Raw genomic sequence first — 18,913 nt, 5'->3', positions numbered from 1 at the left:
GCTAAAGCAGCTCCTTTTATACCTCCTGTCATGCAACACAAACGTATTCGTTGCATATCTTCTGATAAGATGTACTGTGTCACGTACTCTCACTGTGCCTTGAAAACCTGCTGTCAATTCCCATGCACATGCCTGCCCACATAGACGAGACTAGACTACCCCTGGAGGGAGACAGCTGTTTCTTGCACAAAGATACCCACTGTTCAATGGTGTAGTTTTCTGACATACCGGTATGCAAATAAAATATGAATCCCTGATCTTGTGGAGCTTACTTAACACAAGTACAATTAAATCAAGGTTAATTATTTTGATGCTACTGTCCCATTTTTGTATCTGTACGTAGTTTCCAAAATATAAATATGATATGAAGGAATGTTATAAAATTAGACAAAGTAAACCTTTTTAACAATAAATGCAATGCAATAGCCTAATATCTTTTTTTAACTGGTTCAGATTTGAACATAATATATGAAACCTAGTTTGTGTAATATTTGAAACACATGAGTGTGTGTGCGCACGCAAAACAGGCTAAAACCGGCTAAAACTTGGTAGGTCAGGTCATATTTAGGTAGGTATATGTATGTCATAGAGTTCAACTTCACACTGTCTGGCAGACAGTGTGAAGTTGAACTCTATGACATATACATATATGTCCCTTTGCGTGGGACAGTCCCTCATTGCCAGGACTTTTCATTGCCTCTTTCCTGCAAAATGTAGCCTACTATTAAGTCTGTTAAAATAACAAGAGAAATATCCCCTAGGCTACGGTACCAAGTCAGCCATACTAGAACTACCCATGACCAAAATTTGCATTTACAACCAAATGTGAGATCAGAGGGGTTTAATAATAAAATGATAGGCATTATTAGGCCTATGGTCAAAAATGACATCAACACATTTGAGTAATAAGTTGCTAACGCCGCCCCGTCCCCCCGGTTCCACACAAATACTTCTGTCCCTCAAATTAACAGTTTGGATTTGATTCTGGTCATCCTAAAAGGGCATCAGCAGCTATAGGCCTACAGAACAACAGGTAAGTGCTTGTCTATGAAGTCTATGTAATAGACTAGTGGCTCTGCAGTGCAGGGTGACAGGTTTGAACTGCATGGCACGGAGCTTGAAACAGAACCTGTATTCTCAGTTGAGATTCTGGTTGGTTTATATAACATTACTGGTCAGTAGTCAGGCTGCATTCAGGTGTTAATGGCAATACCAAAATAAGTCGGAAGCTCCAAATTTGGGTTCCTAATCTAAGCATTATATGAAAATATGCCAGAATTTGCATAACTTTCCAGAATCAAAATATAGGAAGAGGCAACCTTCTTATTTAATTTTGTTTACATGTTAGAATCAAAGGTTTTAAGTAATAAGTTGCTACCCCGCACCCCCCGTCCTGTCCCGTCCCAGACAAGTGATACTTCTGTCCCTATAAATGAACACTTTGATCACCCTACTGTCTGCCCCTTAATTAGGTCTGCCCTGCGGTGCCCTCTGAGCGCAAACGGTGACGTTTTGTGTACGTTTCCACTGCTGACTGACTGTATCTATGGACTACATTACCCAACTCTCAAACAGTGCACTTCCGTAAGATGTTTCCAACCAATGGTGAAGCACGTTTCACGCATAAAAGAACGACATTTGAAACATGTTTGTTTTGCTTGGTCGCTGACTGACTGTTTGGGGAAGATTATTTTACGGTAAGCTGCCTGCTTTAAAACAATAATAACGCCAATATATTAAATATGTATTTTGTCGTCTGTGGTTGGAAGTTGTCGGTGTGTGACTGTCGTCTTCGTGGTTTGTTTAAATATAACTATGTTTCATTTATTTATGTAGCTGCCTGCAGCACTATATCAGCTGACCGACTAAACGTGATGCGTAGCATGATGACTAATTATAAATAATAATGACATTGACATTGCAGTAATGCTACAGTATGCCACAATGTGTGGTTTTTAGATATTTATGTTTTGTTTTTGCTATCATTATGCCCATGGTAGCATGTAGCCTGGTGAAACCACTGGTGAACTCAGGTGAACTGCCGTCAGGTTAGGTAGCATATGCCCTAGCCCTGAAACCCTGACGTAACTTCACCCTATTTTTGGCACTCGCTGCATTTCCGTATATATAAACATTCAGATTTCAAATATAAAGTACTCACATTTTCTCCCACGGGTGTTATTTAGTAGCAGCCCAAACGCTAGCACTGCTGCATCCCGCGTTGTTTAATAAAAAGCATTTTTGTCCGAGCGCCCCGGCTACTTTTTTCAAACGGGGTTCGTTTGGGAAATCCACAGTTGCACAATTAATGTATTGCTTTGTGGGTTTGAGGTGACAAGTCACAGGTCCTTTTGTATGTCAATCAAGTCACCTTAATTCAAGTGGTAGATGCCAAAAATAGTTTTTTATTATATTCTTATTATTCTATATTTTAGGAACATGTCATGTGGTCTACTTGCACAGCCTATGTGATCTACTGGTATTGGTCACCCCTGATTCTAGGGAATTACAAATTGTTAAAATACTTATTTTTCTTAACGTGAAGGTATTCTGTCTCTTTTGAATCAGCACTTTACATTGACTGCACTGCCCGAGAATGGATGCCTTCTCTACTGCCGGTAAATATAGGATTAATTCAACCGTGATTGTATAAAATTGTAACACTTTGTTTAGCAGCTCTGCGTGGTTGTGTCTTTGAGTTAACGTACCGGTATACCTCTTTTTCCATAGATGTCTTCTATACATTGGCTGAGGAGAAGTTTGATTTCGACGTTTCAATGTCTTCTGCGAGGTTTGATTGACGTTTTTATTTCACAGTATGTAGACTCGGTACATTTCAAACGAACGCACAAGTCCATGCAAAAACTGCTACTTTGAGGACGAGACCGAAAAGCACTAGACTAGACTTTGTTCAAGGTTTCTTGGACCCCAACTTAAGGGCCTGCCCTCCACTGCAGCATACACAATACAAGGCACTCCTCCTTAACCTCAGAACTTTTAAAGACCTCAGAATTCATCAGAACATTTAAAGACTTACAGATGCACTTCTATAAAAAACGGGAAATCATCATGTCATGTCCACTCCTTTCACGTGTTAATTAAAAATGTCCACAGGTTTGGGAATTGGGATTGTGTGACAATGATGTAACGCATGACGGTTTGCTGCCAGTGTCACTCAGGCATACCTAAATCACTGGTATTTGTTTACTGTATTATTTCTATCCCCTGTTTACAGTTCCAGAGAAGACGGAGGTGAGGATGAAGTATTTGTGGGTCCAGTCACGGACGAGGGCAAGGTCACTGTCCATCTGGCCATGGACAGTGTCAGCAGTGGGCCTTCTTCTGTGGCTGAGGAGCAGCTGTGGAGTCCTTGCTCTGGAGAGGACTTTGACCGAGTGTGCAGTGAAGCCCAGAAACTATCCACTCGGTTCGAGGACCGACAGACAGACGGTACTGCGCCTGCTGAGAGGCAAGACCATATGGCTGTTGACTTTGTGCAGGACGCTGGGGCCAAACTGGACATGTTCAGCAAGCCATTTACTCGGGCTCTCAGTCCAATTAAACGGGAGACATTCTGTGTACAGGACAGTCCCGTGAAACTGCTTCCGCCCGCCATTCAGAAACGCTTGCTGAAAGGTGGCAGTAGTAGCAGCAGCAGCAGCGTTGGCTCGGGCGTGCGTGACCGTGTCAACTCCTCTCGGGCTCGTCTCAACACCTCCAGTCCTGGTTCTGGGTCGTCGAAGACTAGGACGCAGCCCAAGATGGCACTGCGAAGCAAGGCCGGCCTGGGCAGCAGTGGGATTCTCCCCAGCAAGCCGCTAGTTCCAGCCACAAGCTCTGCCTCTTCACTGAAGACTGCAAAGACCAGAGCAGTGCCTGCAGAGAATGCCTCCAGACTGGCTCCATCAAGCAAGGTACGTATATAGTTTAACTCTTGAGAGCGTAAAATGAAACCAAATGGTAAATGAAACCAAATGGACCTTATGGGTCCATTTGGTTTCATTTTACGCTCTCAAGAGTTAAACCTTTTTATTTTTTAATGACTCAAAGATTATTCCTTTAAATCATTGTTAAACATCTGCATTACTTACTTACAAGAAGACTAAGACTTATTTTACAATGTTTGGCGGTTATCTCTCCCCTGGTACCACATTAATAAATACATCATGGAATTGTGAACAAAATCTTATCCAACGACGACAAAATGTTCCATGTCTTTGTTCTGAGAGGCTAAAGCTCATCAAATGGTGGTCTGTGGCTCAAATGCCCAATAAGCAATTGGCTATCTCCCCCACCCAGTGCAGAGTTTTGGAATGATCAAAATGGAATCTTATCTTAATATTTTTATTTAACTTATTTTCCAATTATGGCGGCATAGATCTTTTTTCCACTCGGTTCGTCTTTTTTTTTCTACCAAAACTCTTAGCTTTTTAGTGTGACGTTAATGGGGGTGTTTTCAAGGACTGATTCCGGATCAGCACTACGGAGTCTTAAAAGCAAATTGAGACCCCTGGCCCGGCTCCCTGCTTGATTAATGTTTAAGACTGAGTGGGGGTGTTCCTGCCCCATATCATGATTCTAGGTTGGTTTGAGGTCCAAAGCTCACCCTCTTCAGGCGAGGGGAGTGGTAGACGCCAGAAGACATGCACCCTCTTCCTCTTTGTCTAGCTTAAACTCCAACATGTCCGTTTCTCCTACTGGGAAAGGTAAGCTATCCATTGTATGTATATAATGTGATTTTTAAAGGAAGTTGGCTTAAATACCAACAGTCATGTGTTAATTGGCTGCAAAATGTGTACAAATCGGCCAATGTTTTGTTTAGTACTGTAAATGTATAAGCCGATTACAGTATGTCTATTAAATATCTGTAATGGGCATGTTTCAACGTGTAAATGTCTAGAAGACCGTTGTATTTAGAGGAATGTTGAGATTGTTAAGACTGTTGACTATTGTCCACTTTTGGTATTTGAGCGGCATCATAAATTATTGCCTCCTAAATCCTGTTGTCTTTGGTGCCATCTGGTGTTCACCAACTTCACCTACAACACCCATCTTCTTTGGCTTTTGGAAACCATCCTAGGAAAACTCAGCGCTTCTCTGAACACGAGCACCAGTGGTCCAAGCAGCCGTGCGCCGACTAGCATGAACAGACTCGCCAGCACGAGTACTGCCGCTGCCAAAACCCGCCGTTGCACACCCGTCGGCAGAGCCGCTGATCCTCCTCCTCCGCCCCCTGCAGCCGCCGCCGCGGTCAAAGGTCTGCGGCGGTCCTCGTCCTTCTCAGTCCAGTCCCGGAAGATGTCTGACACGACGGACCCGACCAAACTTGCCAGGTCCACGCCTGTGAAGAGAGCCGTACCGAGTACCCCCACTCCGTTCCAACAGAGCCCCGCCAAGCGTGCTTCCGTCTCTAGTGTGAGCTCCCAGCAGCCACTGGGCCCCCCGAGGGCCAAACCCATGGCCTTCATCGCCCCTAATCCCAGTACTCGGCTGAGTGCACTCAAGCGATCTGAAACTGGTGAGTTCTTTTTTCACCTGGTTCGTTGTATAGAAATAAAATTCATTGGTGCAATGTTTTCGTGATAGCAAATTCTCCATTCACTTTCACACCGCCAGCCTAATTTAGAGTTTAGAATATGAAAAAAATCACACCCGTGTGAAGTGTGGGGCGCTCTTTATCATCATACATTCCGGCCAATCACAATTTGCGCCCTGCTGTCCTCACCTTCAATGTCCACTCAAAGCTGGACATCCTAAAGTTTATTTTGGTTATCTGCTACAGCCAAGTTAATTTTAAAGCTTTCGTTAGGACTTATTTATTTTCCACCCTGACTGCATGTTTGCAGTTTGCCTACCTTCTACCTTGCACAAGCATTACTTAATTAGACTTAACTAATGTCCTTGTGATGTATTCTATTTCTGATGTGCCTTTTCTCCATCGTAGTGGTTCACTCCCCAGACCCACTGAAGATCAAGATCCCAATGAGACTAAGGAGTGCTGTCAGTTTGGACAGGTATGTGTGCATGTACTTGTGTGTTAAAAAAATTAAAACTGTCCTGTTTAATTTGGATGTTTAAATGCCCTCGAACCTCTCTCCACTAACTTGACATTTCTTCCTCAAGTCTCCTACAGGAAAAAGTGGTCCCGAATTCGCATTTGTTCCAAAGTACACCCTCCGTGTCTAGGATAAGACGTCCTTCTGCCTTGCCGAACCCTGTCAACAGGAGCGTCATCTCTGGTATTCCCGCTATGACCCCCAGTAGGCTGCCTGGGTCTGGCCCCGCTGACGCCTTCTTCTCTGCCAGGAAGACCAGTAACCAGAGGTGAGATGGTGAAAAGCAGCCCGTGCCAAACCCGACAGACCAGTGTCTGCTGTTGGCAGAATCTCATCTGTCTAGAGATATTAGTATTGCTTGCTACTCTGCAAGAGTAAAATACCTGACCACCAGTAGAGTTCATTCATAATGTAATGTTTCATGCAGAGCACATTTCAAAAGTCACTAATTGTTTTTAAAGTGTAAAATGCATGCATTAGATGTGATTTTGGACTCTGTACCTCTCCCTCTCTTCAGCTCTACTCGGGTTGACTCGGCAGCCTCAGAGGAGATGGTCGTCTCACCAAAGAAACAACTGTTCTCTCTGGAAGATGCTGATCCAGCAGCTCTCCAGACACAAATGCAGAATGAAGCACTGACTTGTGTCAAAGGGCAGGTATGTCGAGGCAGGCAGGGTTTAACCCATTTAGACCGGAGGACGATTCTACAAATGCCTTCTAAATCACCCTATGTTTCTATGTCGGTCGTTCTCAACCTTTTTCATGTCAAGAACCCCCAAAAATATATGCAATTGGCTACCGACGCCAATCCTGGAGGCAACTATTTTAGTTAAAAATGTTTGCTCTGAAAGAATATATATTCAAAGATTTGTGCCACATTTTCCTGATTAAAAAAAAATAGCAGACATACAAGTTCATAGCGCGCCACTGAGTGGCACGCTATGTACTTGTAGATCTGCTATTTTTCCATAGCTAAAGTTTAACATGATGCTTAAAACACCAAAAGGGGTTCCTGCCCAAAATGGAAAAACCTGGAAAAACTAATACACATTCTGTCCACAGAGCCTGGAGGCTGCACAGGAAGTTGTAGAGAACACGCTTCCTCAGCAGGAAGTTGTGGAGAACCCTGAAGAAAATGTGGCGCCTCGGCAGGAAGTTGAAGAGAACATGGAGTCTCAGAAGGAAATCGTAGAGAACCCTGAAGAGAACCAGGAGCCTGAGCCAATTGTGAACCTGATTGAGCTTCAGTCTGTTGAGGAAGTGATCTCTGAAGTCAAGACTGAGGAGGTAATGCTACTGTTGTGACACATCAATGAATTGCATTTTTATAGCGCTTTTCCAAGTGCTCAAAGCGCAATGGTTCATTCATTCATACATTGGGAGGTGGTCCCCCAATTTCTAAGTCTGATTTTGAAAACCCTTGAGCCCTATTTGATAGTGCTGCACAGATTAATTGAAAACCTATCGCTCTAGATTCAGACACCTATGAGATCTAATTTCTAAATTTGAGCAAGAATCGTCCAGCACTAGTTGGCTGTCCAATTAATTTTAGTTGCTACAAGAGAGACTTTGAGAGGTTTAAATCTTCAACATTTTCTTCATGTCTTGCTTAGATTTTGCTGATGGATGTCCCGGTTTCTATGTTTAAACCTGAGGATAAACCTCTCATCGACTTGTCCAATACTCCAGACCTCATCAGGACCGTCTCGCACAAGGATGGTGAGATACAGGTGAGGAAGCATGGAAAAGATTATGTTCCTGTACTGCCACACTGTTGTTTTGAGTGGTGCAACCACAACAAGGAACAGCTATGTCCCAACCTGTGACTGTGCTGTTGCACCACTCTCTTTATACTTAATATATTTTATATAAATGATATATTTCTGTGTCGTCTAATTTTGGAGTGCTATCTGGCATTGTTTTGAACATACTTTCTTTACATTTCTTACTTTACTTATATTCACACATTATTAGATTTGTGTGTGTATATATAAACTGCATGCCACTGATGTGAATGTTTTCCTTCTCTAAACAGTTAATTGATCTGACCTCTCCCCTGATGAAATGGAGTCCAGAAAAGAAGGAGAATGTGAACGAGGCTCCCCTGATCAACTTCTCCTTTTGATCAAATGATGTCCCGCCGACTTGAGTGCTACTACAATCATTATGTCCATGTCTACTGATCTGTTTGTTTACTACAATCATTATGTCCATGTCTACTGATCTGTTTGTTTACTACATAATATGAAGTCTGTGTTTATCACGTTCTTATGGAACAATTTATTTGTGATCACCTTGCTGCTTTTTTATCTATAAATGTTACAAGTGAATGTTTTAAACTATGATCATTAAAGTTCAAAAACTCAAATTTTCATTCACTTTACAATTTTGTGCATGGATTGTTGACTGTTGATGATCATGGGCAGAATATGGATTCGGGCAAAGCATGATTGTCCTGTTGGGACTCAATCACTTTATGTAGCTGTTTTAACTTTAGCCCTATTTAAGGAAAAAAACCTTTTTTTGAATTTGCCCATCTCAGCGTTGTGAGCTTTCACTGTAGATCAGTTCACCTTGCCAAAAACGGGATGCCAGGTTGAAAACTGTGATGGCTGGCTCGCCTTCTGAACACCCTTGGCTTGAAAGAACATTTGTTAAAGAGGGAATGCCATGATCACGGTGCCGGCCCGGTTCCGGCGAGCCGCCCCACGTCCAAAACGGTAGAGAAATGACAGTTACCGTGTGGTACTGTACTGTTGCTGTACTGGCACACCCAAAATCATATATACTGTATAGTTAATGTGTGTGTTAGGTTGCACACAGGTGAAAAACAACCATGCTATTTTCGTGCTCATACCCAGGCACCCAGCTACCCAGCCATACACATGGCTCCGTAAGGGAGTGGTTGTACCACTCAAACACGGAGGAGACACATGTCTTCCCCGTGTCTTTGAGTTATTTGAATATAATAACCACACCTGGGGGTATATTGGAATAATGTTAACTCCATAGACGCATACAACAATCCCGGCACTCCTTCTTTAATGCTATGCATGGATACAGAATTGCCAAATGTCTATTACTACTTCATTCAATGCTGTTATAGTAAGGCATTAAGTTGGCTTCTCACTTTAGTCCTAGCCTGGCTCCAGCTTCTGAATTGCTTGCCATGCCCATTAAAATATATATATTCTGGTTACTTTAGATCTATTGCTGTCACTAAACCGGCATCACAGACATTATAGACAGTCCATAAGGTAAACTAAATATTGTTCTTTATTGTCCAAAACCATACACGTAACAAGTTTCAAAAAATGAACATCGATCACAGTAAGCACATTTACTTTCGAGGATGTTGATAGATATGTTGTACTTTACCAAATTGTGAAATAAAAAAAAGCTTTTTTTAACTTTTAGGAAGACCATATTTATATTACATTACAAAGAGTAGAGTTTTGGTGTTAAGATGTTGAAATGTGGCACAACATCTTACCTTGCATTTGTTTCATGCAGAAACCTCTTTGACTAACGGGTAGCCTTTATAAAAATGATTGTATATGATTATGATCCGTGTCATCAGCTGACTGTATACCTGTGTACATTACACATGAGTATAACCATCATTATGTAGCTTGACTGCATTATAACCAACAATGCATCCAGCTTTATATAAATGATGTCTCTTATAATGCATTATAGATATTGTCTTCTTAGAATGTTTACAAAGTATGAATAATCCACTAACCACTTGAACCCTGGCTATTGAACCCTATTCTGGGGCGTTTCAGTACATTCACCGAACATAGATGATGGCATAGATCCCTGGAGGACTCCGGTGAACTAAGTTATAATAGGGTTTAAGTGGTTAAAACTGAGATGGACAAATCATTCCAACTTCAGGAAAATTATGGATAAACAAACCACCAGCCAAATAAAGTCTGTTCTTTTCCCCAAATCAATTAAAAGATGCATTTTTAAATGGTAAATTACATAATCCAAAAGCAAATGCACAATGGAGTTCAATTGGTCCAGAAAAGGCAAATTTCATAGCAGACTTGCCAAAACAAAGAAACAAAAATGGTGATCTTCAGACACCTGGTGCTTATACAACCCGGCTCATTATGCTCTGTTTGTGATGAACATGACTTGACTGCTCTTTATAAACAATAGTATAAACAAAAGCCATATTTTACAGTATGTCAAATCATTCTAAAGTAGCTTCACTGCTGCGACAAAGAACCTTGTCCTGAAGGTCTAAGACTCTTAAAAGTACTTTCTATAATTCACATAATTGTGGTATTTCAAAAAGTTATTAATACTCCAGCCAGTAAACCAGAAGGTTTCAATAAAATTGCACACAGCCAAATGAATGGACAGGATAAGAAATCAGTGGGCGTATATAATGGTTTCAAAGTGAACGCATCTCAACCTCTACTGAACCTTTTTCACATTGTGCTGTATGTTTTTAGCTGACGGATCTAAAAAATATATTTGTGAAATATCACTCTGGACATTTAAGAAATTGAATGTCAGAGGTTTTCTCTCACAACAAACTATAACTGTGATTCTTTTTTTGTTTTTGTTTTTTTAATTTTTTATAAAAATCCTAAAACCCAACAATCCACTTAACTTTAAACATTTTTGTCTATGAATACACAATCTGAGAACCCATCGTCAAAAAATAAAAGGAAAAACAGAGGCCCTCTTTTCCAGTCTGTCTCTCGAGGGACTAAATGAATACACAAACTAATTTATATCATCTTCCACTGAAGATTAAAATGTTAACTTTGGACCTATAGCTTGAAGAACAATGACAGGGATATATTTACAGTGTTGAGACCAGCAGCATGGATCATTTGTACACATACTGTACGTGTTTTTCCTTTCTCTCTAAAGCCATAAGCCATCCATAAGCTCACAAAGCGTCACGGATGATGGTGCGTTGTAATGCTTACAGAAAATAGCAGATCTATAAGCTCACAAAGCGTCACGGATGATGGTGCGTTGTAATGCTTACAGAAAATAGCAGATCTATAAGCTCACAAAGCGTCACGGATGATGGTGCGTTGTAACTTGTAATGCTTACAGAAACATGTTCCGTCTCAGTGATGGTGTTCTATGTCGGAGGACACATTCCTGTAGGCGTACATACATCTGCACAGCCAATTTGCCAGTGATGGAAAAAGTACTCAATTGTTTTAGTAAGTAAAAGTACCAATACCGCAATTTAGAAGTACTTCGTTACAAGTAAAAGTACGGAATTGAAAATGTATTTGAGTAAAAGTACAAAAGTATTGGCATCAAAATGGGCTTAAAGTACTAAAAGTACAAGTACTCTGGAAATTGGAAATACCTCAAAATTGTACTGTAAGTACAGTACTTCAGTAAAAGTACTTCCACCACTGCCAGTTTCTCAGTCAGTACTGTGTAGTACTGTAGATCATTCTAAATGCTAGAGCAGAGTACAGAATACAACCTGCATGGAAAATTGTCCAGTTACAATAAAAGCTTGTTTCACAATATACAGTATGCTTATCATCCAAGATAACGTGCCTTGCCTTGTCTCACTATTTTGTCTAAACAAATTTGTAAACAGCTCTTGTTCCCCCCCAAAAAGCCAATATATCAATTTATGTTGATAATATAAGATGGAGTGCCACATTTTTTCCCCAGTTTTTCATGTGTCTATGACAGTACTTCATTAGACACCCTGGAGTCGTTTTTATGTGCAATGGTGTATTAACTTTGTATTTAGGGTTTCTTCCTGGAGGCTGAACCCTTGACAGTCAAACGGGCCAATGAAATAAACGGTAATATAGTGACATCACACTATCAGCCCCTCCCCTAACCCCTCCCCCTTTATCATACAACTACAGCTGTGGGTGCGGCTTCAGTTCAGGTGGATCACCACCCATCACCACCCACCAGGCAAACCAGGCATACTTAATGAACTGGTGGGCGTGCCCACATAAAAAAAAACATTTTAACAAATACTGTACACTTTTTTGAAAAAAATTATACCTCCTTATATAACAATAAGACCTGATGATCATGTTTTAGGGTGGGAAAAAATCACGGCACTCCATCTTTAAGAAACGTTAATTTGCCTCTGTTTAACACCTGTTTCGGTCTCACGACAAACAAATGGAAGCCAGGTAGGAGGAGGGATTCGGGGGTAGTAGGGTGGTAGGATGGGTGCACACACAGATAACAAAATACAGTATGACCTGTAAAACCCAAGTGGGTTAATGTCCGTCCAAAACGTTTGCTGTTCTCAAGTCCAGAACAAGCCAAACTTGTGAAAAGTGTTTTCTTGATTGCCAACTCGGTATAGTTCATGCTGGCTCAGATAAGAGTTAGTGCCGCTGTGGGCTGAGAGACTTTAGTACCCAGTGGGCGGTGCTCCTGCTTCCAATGCTGTCAATGCATTGAAAGGGACAAAAATCACGTTTAATCAGAGCACAGAATGCAGCTCCTACTGAGATCTCGCCTGGTCAGTAGACGGGCTGCTGAGAGCATTCAACGCTCTGATTTAAACGCGATTGTGTCCATTTGAAGCGGGGCGGTTAGAGAGACATTGAACATGCCCCCGTTCAAAGGGAGGTCTCCAGGCTGTGCAGCGGGCTTCCCGGTTGCAGACCGCCGGTGGCATTGGGAGCGATCAGACCGCTCTTCTTGCCGCTGTCCCGGTGCAGAGCGACGATCCGGTCCACGGCGTTGTTGTTCTGATTGGGCGCCGACGCCGACGGGAGGCCCGGGAGATTAGAGAGCACCGGCCGGCGAGCGGTGGAGTTCCGGTCGGTCGGGGCCTCGTCCTCTCCCTCCACCTCGTCGATGAGGGGGATGGCCGGCTGGGAGTCCCCCATGTGGAACTCCGGGTGGTTCATGAAGTTGTGGATGGAGCTGCGAGACTCCGGGGTCTCCAGGCCGTCGTACGGGGACATGCTGTCTCGGAAGGCATTGACCACGCGGATCTGAGGAGTTGAACACACGCGCACGCACACACACACACACACACACACACACACACACACACACACACACGCACACAGAGTTAGAACCAGAGAACTTTTTTTCTTCGGCTTTCACCTTTATTTTATATTTTTTATAGAGGGACAGACAGTAGGCTGACAGGAAATGGGGAGAGAGATGGGGGAGTGACATGCAGTAAAGGCCGTCGGGATCGGGAGTCGAACCCGCGGCACACTGCCAGACTCGGGCTACCGGCCAAGGTGCCTGGACCGCTGAGCTCTGCTACTATAGTACCATTCAGAGCATCCATTTCGCTGCGTGACCTTGTATGAGTGAAACCTTTTGTTAAGCTTGAATGCTGGTGATTTGCTGGGATATATTACTTTACACCTCTATATACTGTAGCTTTCACTTCATCTATACTTCTTAGTTCTTACGCATAAAAAAGTCATCGTTCTGGGCACTTAGGCTCCTATACCATTTGCATATTCTAATCTAGCCTGTGCATTTTAGACCTTATAATGTAAGATTTCCTTTCTTTTATTCTATTGTTCTCTTTCATTTTTTTATATTTTATTTTCTAGATATTAGAAAATATGTCTTTATTTCATACAACGTAAGTAATAAGTAAGTAAGTAATATTGGGCAGAAAATGGCAAAAAAAAATTGCGGCCTATTCGGTTTCGGCCCAAATAGGCAGAAAATATATCACCGAATAGTGTATGCAATTAATGCATTCAAAAGAGCTGAATAAATGTTTTATGGACCCATAATAGTGCTTATTATTTTAGTTTTAGCTTTAAGGTACGGCCATGACAGCAATAGTAGGAAAAACAATATATAATATTAATCATATTCGGATATTCGGTTTTCGGCCAAGAATTTCCCTTTCGGTGCAAAATGTATCCTTAGTTTGATGACTGCGTCCACACCTGAGTCTGCACCCTGTTGAGGCTTCGGCACCACAGCACCTGTCCTCTCCTCATCTACCTGTCCTCTCCACATACCTGAGTCTGCACCCTGTTGAGGCTCCGGCACCACAGCACCTGTCCTCTCCTCATCTCCATCTCTGACATACCTGAGTCTGCACCCTGTTGAGGCTCCGGCACCACAGCACCTGTCCTCTCCTCATCTACCTGTCCTCTCCACATACCTGAGTCTGCACCCTGTTGAGGCTCCGGCACCACAGCACCTGTCCTCTCCTCATCTCCATCTCCCCGTGGTCGATCTCATCCTTGTCCTGCATGATCTCCTCCAGCTCCTCCTCTGGGATCTCCTCCTGCTGCGTTCCATGGCCCGCCGTCTTCAGGAACTTCAGACGGCTGGTGGGGATGGTGGAGACCAGCTGGGACCAACATGGAGGAGACGTTTTAAAGACATTTTGTGATAAAATACCATAGGGATGGTGGAGACCAGCTGGGACCAACATGGAGGAGACGTTTTAAAAGACATTCTGTGATAAAATACCATAGGGATGGTGGAGACCAGCTGGGACCAACATGGAGGAGACGTTTTAAAGACATTTTGTGATAAAATACCATAGGGATGGTGGAGACCAGCTGGGACCAACATGGAGGAGGCGATTTAAAGACATTCTGTTCATGTGATAAAATACCCTATAATACAGCTTTTCATCAAAGATTTCACCACCAGGGGGCAGTGCTCCATCAAATATGCAGTCATCGTATTTAGAGCAGTAAAACAAAAAGTGAACTTCGTTTTCAATTTCATCTAGATCACAGAACAGACAGTGTCTCTCATCTTCAGGGGTGGCATTATAAACCTGCCAGTCTCCAGTGCTAATGGTAATGTTCCTGACCTTATTTGAGCACACATTAAGGCTTATACAAGAGCGCCTTGGGACAACATAATCCACAATATTTATTTTAAGGCTTCCAATAATAGCCACTTATTAAAAAGATAATCTATTTTTCTTTCCTCTGACAAAGGATTATAAAAAGATTATAATAACGTAAGTGCCTCACCTGTCCCCACAGAAGAGAACCGACCCCCAAGAACACACACCAAATCCACTGTTCAAGCGAGAGGCGGACACAGCTGAAGGGTTTACCGCCTAACTGCACGATAACAATCTAGAACACAAGAGAGAAATTAGGATTCCATAAAGAAACACTACAAGCCTAGCACAATTTATTTGTTATTGTCAATAACAAATTATAATTTAATAACCGTTGTATTCTGCAAGGTAAATAAATATACTTCACCTGTATGATCAACGTTCCGAAGACGATGGAGCAGAAGATGGGGTTGTTGAAGATGCCGTCGAAGACGTTCCTCTCGCCGTGGATCTTGCGCGCGTTGATCTCGTTGAAGATCTGCATCAGGACGAAGGTGTTGAACACGATGGTGTAGTGTTCGGAGGGCGGGGCGTGGAGCGGCGCGTTCCTGCCACTGTCGATGTCAAAGATCCTCTCGCCTGGGAAGGACACGGAAAGATCTGTTACACTTCATGTTATAATATAATATACGATTTACAGTATATCACTTTTCTAGATACCCAAAGTAGTTTTACAGAACAGAAGTAAAAACTATTTTACTCGAAAACATTGTTTTTGGGAAGAGGATAGGGTTAGGGTGAGGGTTTGAGATGGGGTGTATCTCTGGACTCCAGGTTCTCTGGACTAATGACTGGTCTAACCAATGACTAGTATTTGTCTAGACACAATGCGTGTAAACGTGACCGCAGCCAACGGACCGGCAAACAGCAGCGTGAAGATGATGGTGAGCTGGTAGACGGCGTGTCCCAGGATGTTCTTCATCATGGTTCTGGAGATGAGGGGCTTCTTGCGCCCGTAAGGCTTCCTGAGGAGGAGGGACTCGGTGGGGGGCTCGGTGGCCAGCGCCAGGGACGCCAAGGTGTCCATGATGAGGTTGACCCACAGCATCTGGACGGCTTTCAGAGGAGAGTCCTGCCAAAGAAAAGAAAAGAAAATAGGATTTTCTATTAGATCATTTGCAGTGTATGACGGGAAATGTGACACCATTGGTTGGAAACAGTGGTGGAAAAAAGTACTCACACGTTTTACTTATGTAAAAGTATCAATACTGCAATGTAGAAATACGCAAATGTATTGACATCAAAATGTACTTAAAGTACCAAAACTAAAAGTACTCATTTTGCAGAATGTCCCTGTTTCAAATTTTCAAATGTATAAAAAAAATAATTTGAAAATAGCAGATCTACAAGCTCACAATGCTTCGCGATGCAACGCATTGTGGCTCGGCTATTTTCAAAGGGCCGACATCTATAGGGCTGAAGTGGTTAATGTATGTTTTGCAATAATAATCCATATCTACAAAGTAACTAGCTAAAGTTTTCAAATAATCGTAGTGGAGTAAAAGTACAATATTTGCCTCTGAGATGCAGTGGAGCAGACGTAAAAGTATTTGAAATACTCAAGTATACGTAGTACAAATACCTCAACATTTTTAAGTACAGTACTTACTACTAAATGTAGTCTGGTTACTTTCCACCATTGGCTTCTGAACCATAATTTTGACCAGGTTTATGAACCTGTAGCTGTGTCTCCAAGGACCAGACGGAGGGATTTAAATCGCCACACTGGCCCTGGGAACGTCTCCGGATCCCCCAGGAGGAAGTTACTAATGTTGCTCTGGAGAGGGGAGTCTGGAGCTCTCTTGGTGGAGCCGCTAGCCAAAGATAAGCGGTTGAAGATGGATGGATGGATGGATCTGTGTGTGTCTCACCTGAGTGATGCAGGCTCCGGTGAAGGCTACGATGACAGCCACCACGTTGACCGTCAGCTGGAACTGGAGGAACTTGGAGATGCTGTCGTAGACGTTGCGTCCCCACATCACCGCCTTGACGATGCTGCTGAAGTTGTCATCGGTCAGGATGATGTCCGACGCCTCCTTGGCCACGTCCGTGCCCGCGATGCCCTGTGGGGGGGACGAACCGCGTCAGGTCAGGTTAGGTGATATTTGTCCTCCTGTGACACCAATGACATGGCACCGCCTCGACACTTGCCGTAGGTGTCAGTGTCAGATATATTTAGATGTATTGCCCTTCCACTGGAGTCATATTTTGACAGCAGCAACTGCTTGTCATAATTTCACCCCCCTCCCCATCTAATTATTCGACAGTATAAAGATGATGATATTCAATTTGTATTCATCTTTAGGGCCCTAAATCATACCCTAGAGTAGTGTCTATTTAAAAAAACATAGACACTAGTGCTTTTTGACTGGGAGTCATATTTTGACAGCAGCAACTGCCTGTCATAATTTCACCCCCTCCCTATCTAATTATTGGACAAGATTAGGATGTTGATTGTATTGATCTTATATGGCCCCAAATCACACCTTAGAAAGCATGAGTGTCTACTTCAAACACAAAGTGTTTTGACTGGGAGTCATATTTTGACGACAGTAGTCTATGCCTGTCATAATTTCACCCCCCTCTGTATCGAATGCAAACAGCATTAGAGCTATGGACCAGAGCTTTTACTGAAGTATGTGAAACTGCTCTGTTCTTCTGTAAACACACTGAGCATGACCAAATCATTAGTAGTAGCCTACAGCCTTGGTGGTATAGGGCTGTAAACATACTGAGCATGACCAAATCATTATTAGTAGTAGCCTACAGCCTTGGTGGTATAGGGCTGTAAACATACTGAGCATGACCAAATCATTAGTAGTAGCCTACAGCCTTGGTGGTATAGGGCTGTAAACACACTGAGCATGACCAAATCATTAGTAGTAGCCTACAGCCTTGGTGGTATAGGGCTGTAAACACACTGAGCATGACCAAATCATTAGTAGTAGCCTACAGCCTTGGTGGTATAGGGCTGTAAACACACTGAGCATGACCAAATCATTAGTAGTAGCCTACAGCCTTGGTGGTATAGGGCTGTAAACACACTGAGCATGACCAAATCATTAGTAGTAGCCTACAGCCTTGGTGGTATAGGGCTGTCACGATCATGATGACGTTTTAGTTTTTACATAAAATGCTACAAGCACCTCTGGAGATTTCTCATAATTCTATTCTGATTGGCTACAGTTGGCTTTCAAAGTTTGCAAGAAGTTGGCTTGTTTTGCACAAAAGGCCAGACACAAACCACAGATTGGCACCTGCAGGGTCTCCAAGTAGCCCATTCTCAAGATGGATCTCCCAGATTTATGTATCATAATTCTGAGTTTCCTTGTTTTTGTTTTTTTTAGACAGGCAATTGTGAGAGAAAAAACTACAACATGTATACACATACTTATTCAAGTACTTATGTAAAATGGTCGCCCATCCTGCTATATATTATCCCTGGGGGAAATACATGTTTGCAGTAATGTAGTTCTTTACTTTATCCACTTGATGACAGCAGACACAGAACTACAACTATATACCTGTACACAGAAGTACACTGCTGCAGCAAGTGTTTTCATCCATTAGTAGTGGACCTGTATGGACCAGCTAACACACTCAGGGCTGTTCTAAGCAATCATTCTTTACTATTATGCTATTTTGGCAGTGTTTGTGGACCGTGGTCACTGCCTCAGTGCCTCTGCTACAGTATGCACAGCAGAGACGGGTGCAAACCTACAGAAATATCTATGTCCAAAACTGTTATGCTGTAGACCTACTCATACTGGGTTAGGGTACTTCCTGTTTCCACTACAGCCTCTTTAAGTGAAGGTGGGGGCCGCCAGTTGTCCATGTATGCTCTAGTGAAGGCTTTCTAACTTATAAGCAACAATGCGTTGCTTTATAATACCTACCATGGCAAAACCAACATCGGCTTTCTTCAAGGCAGGGCCATCATTTGTTCCATCTCCTGTTACGGCCACCACCTGTCTCTGCTCCAACACTGTGCTATCAATAATACCTGTGGACACAAGTCAATATTCTT

At 42.7% G+C, this 18,913-nt stretch overlaps 2 protein-coding genes across 3 annotated transcripts in view; one reads left to right on the top strand and one right to left on the bottom strand.

The window, feature by feature from the left end:
- Nucleotides 1–2,567: 2,567 nt before the first annotated feature.
- Nucleotides 2,568–8,378, top strand: LOC308314776 (uncharacterized protein). 2 transcript variants are annotated; one of them, XM_080762455.1, is made up of 11 exons: nucleotides 2,568–2,618; nucleotides 2,731–2,791; nucleotides 3,236–3,914; nucleotides 4,583–4,706; nucleotides 5,081–5,518; nucleotides 5,945–6,014; nucleotides 6,124–6,324; nucleotides 6,574–6,712; nucleotides 7,164–7,343; nucleotides 7,670–7,786; nucleotides 8,092–8,378. In XM_080762455.1, the coding sequence occupies exons 1-11, from the start codon at nucleotides 2,597–2,599 to the stop codon at nucleotides 8,179–8,181; spliced, it is 2,121 nt and encodes a 706-aa protein (XP_080618581.1). In that variant the 5' UTR covers nucleotides 2,568–2,596; the 3' UTR covers nucleotides 8,182–8,378. The 2 variants fall into 2 exon arrangements, with proteins under 2 accessions (XP_080618581.1, XP_080618580.1); XM_080762454.1 differs by having other exon boundaries at nucleotides 7,119–7,343.
- A 4,271-nt stretch (nucleotides 8,379–12,649) lies between these two features.
- LOC308314592 (plasma membrane calcium-transporting ATPase 1-like) overlaps nucleotides 12,650–18,913 on the bottom strand; it is a gene marked incomplete at both ends in the record, with an annotated part of 28,544 nt that continues 22,280 nt past the window's right edge. The window contains 7 exons of the mRNA XM_080762222.1: nucleotides 12,650–13,030; nucleotides 14,182–14,373; nucleotides 15,014–15,121; nucleotides 15,254–15,465; nucleotides 15,745–15,958; nucleotides 16,758–16,949; nucleotides 18,783–18,889. Coding sequence (XP_080618348.1) covers nucleotides 12,650–13,030; nucleotides 14,182–14,373; nucleotides 15,014–15,121; nucleotides 15,254–15,465; nucleotides 15,745–15,958; nucleotides 16,758–16,949; nucleotides 18,783–18,889 — 1,406 coding nt within the window. The remainder of the gene's footprint in view (nucleotides 13,031–14,181; nucleotides 14,374–15,013; nucleotides 15,122–15,253; nucleotides 15,466–15,744; nucleotides 15,959–16,757; nucleotides 16,950–18,782; nucleotides 18,890–18,913) is intronic.

The sequence above is a fragment of the Protomyctophum bolini genome (assembly GCF_963924005.1).
Source record: "Protomyctophum bolini genome assembly, chromosome: 4".
In the NCBI taxonomy this organism is placed as follows: domain Eukaryota; kingdom Metazoa; phylum Chordata; class Actinopteri; order Myctophiformes; family Myctophidae; genus Protomyctophum; species Protomyctophum bolini.
This window is presented reverse-complemented; position numbering and strand designations above follow the sequence as displayed.

Coding starts and splice junctions, on each gene's coding strand:
- LOC308314776 (XM_080762454.1), top strand. CDS start 2,597: ATGGATGCCTTCTCTACTGCCG. Junction 6,015..6,123: donor AGTGCTGTCAGTTTGGACAG/GTATGTGTGCAT, acceptor TTCTTCCTCAAG/TCTCCTACAGGAAAAAGTGG. Junction 7,344..7,669: donor CTGAAGTCAAGACTGAGGAG/GTAATGCTACTG, acceptor TGTCTTGCTTAG/ATTTTGCTGATGGATGTCCC.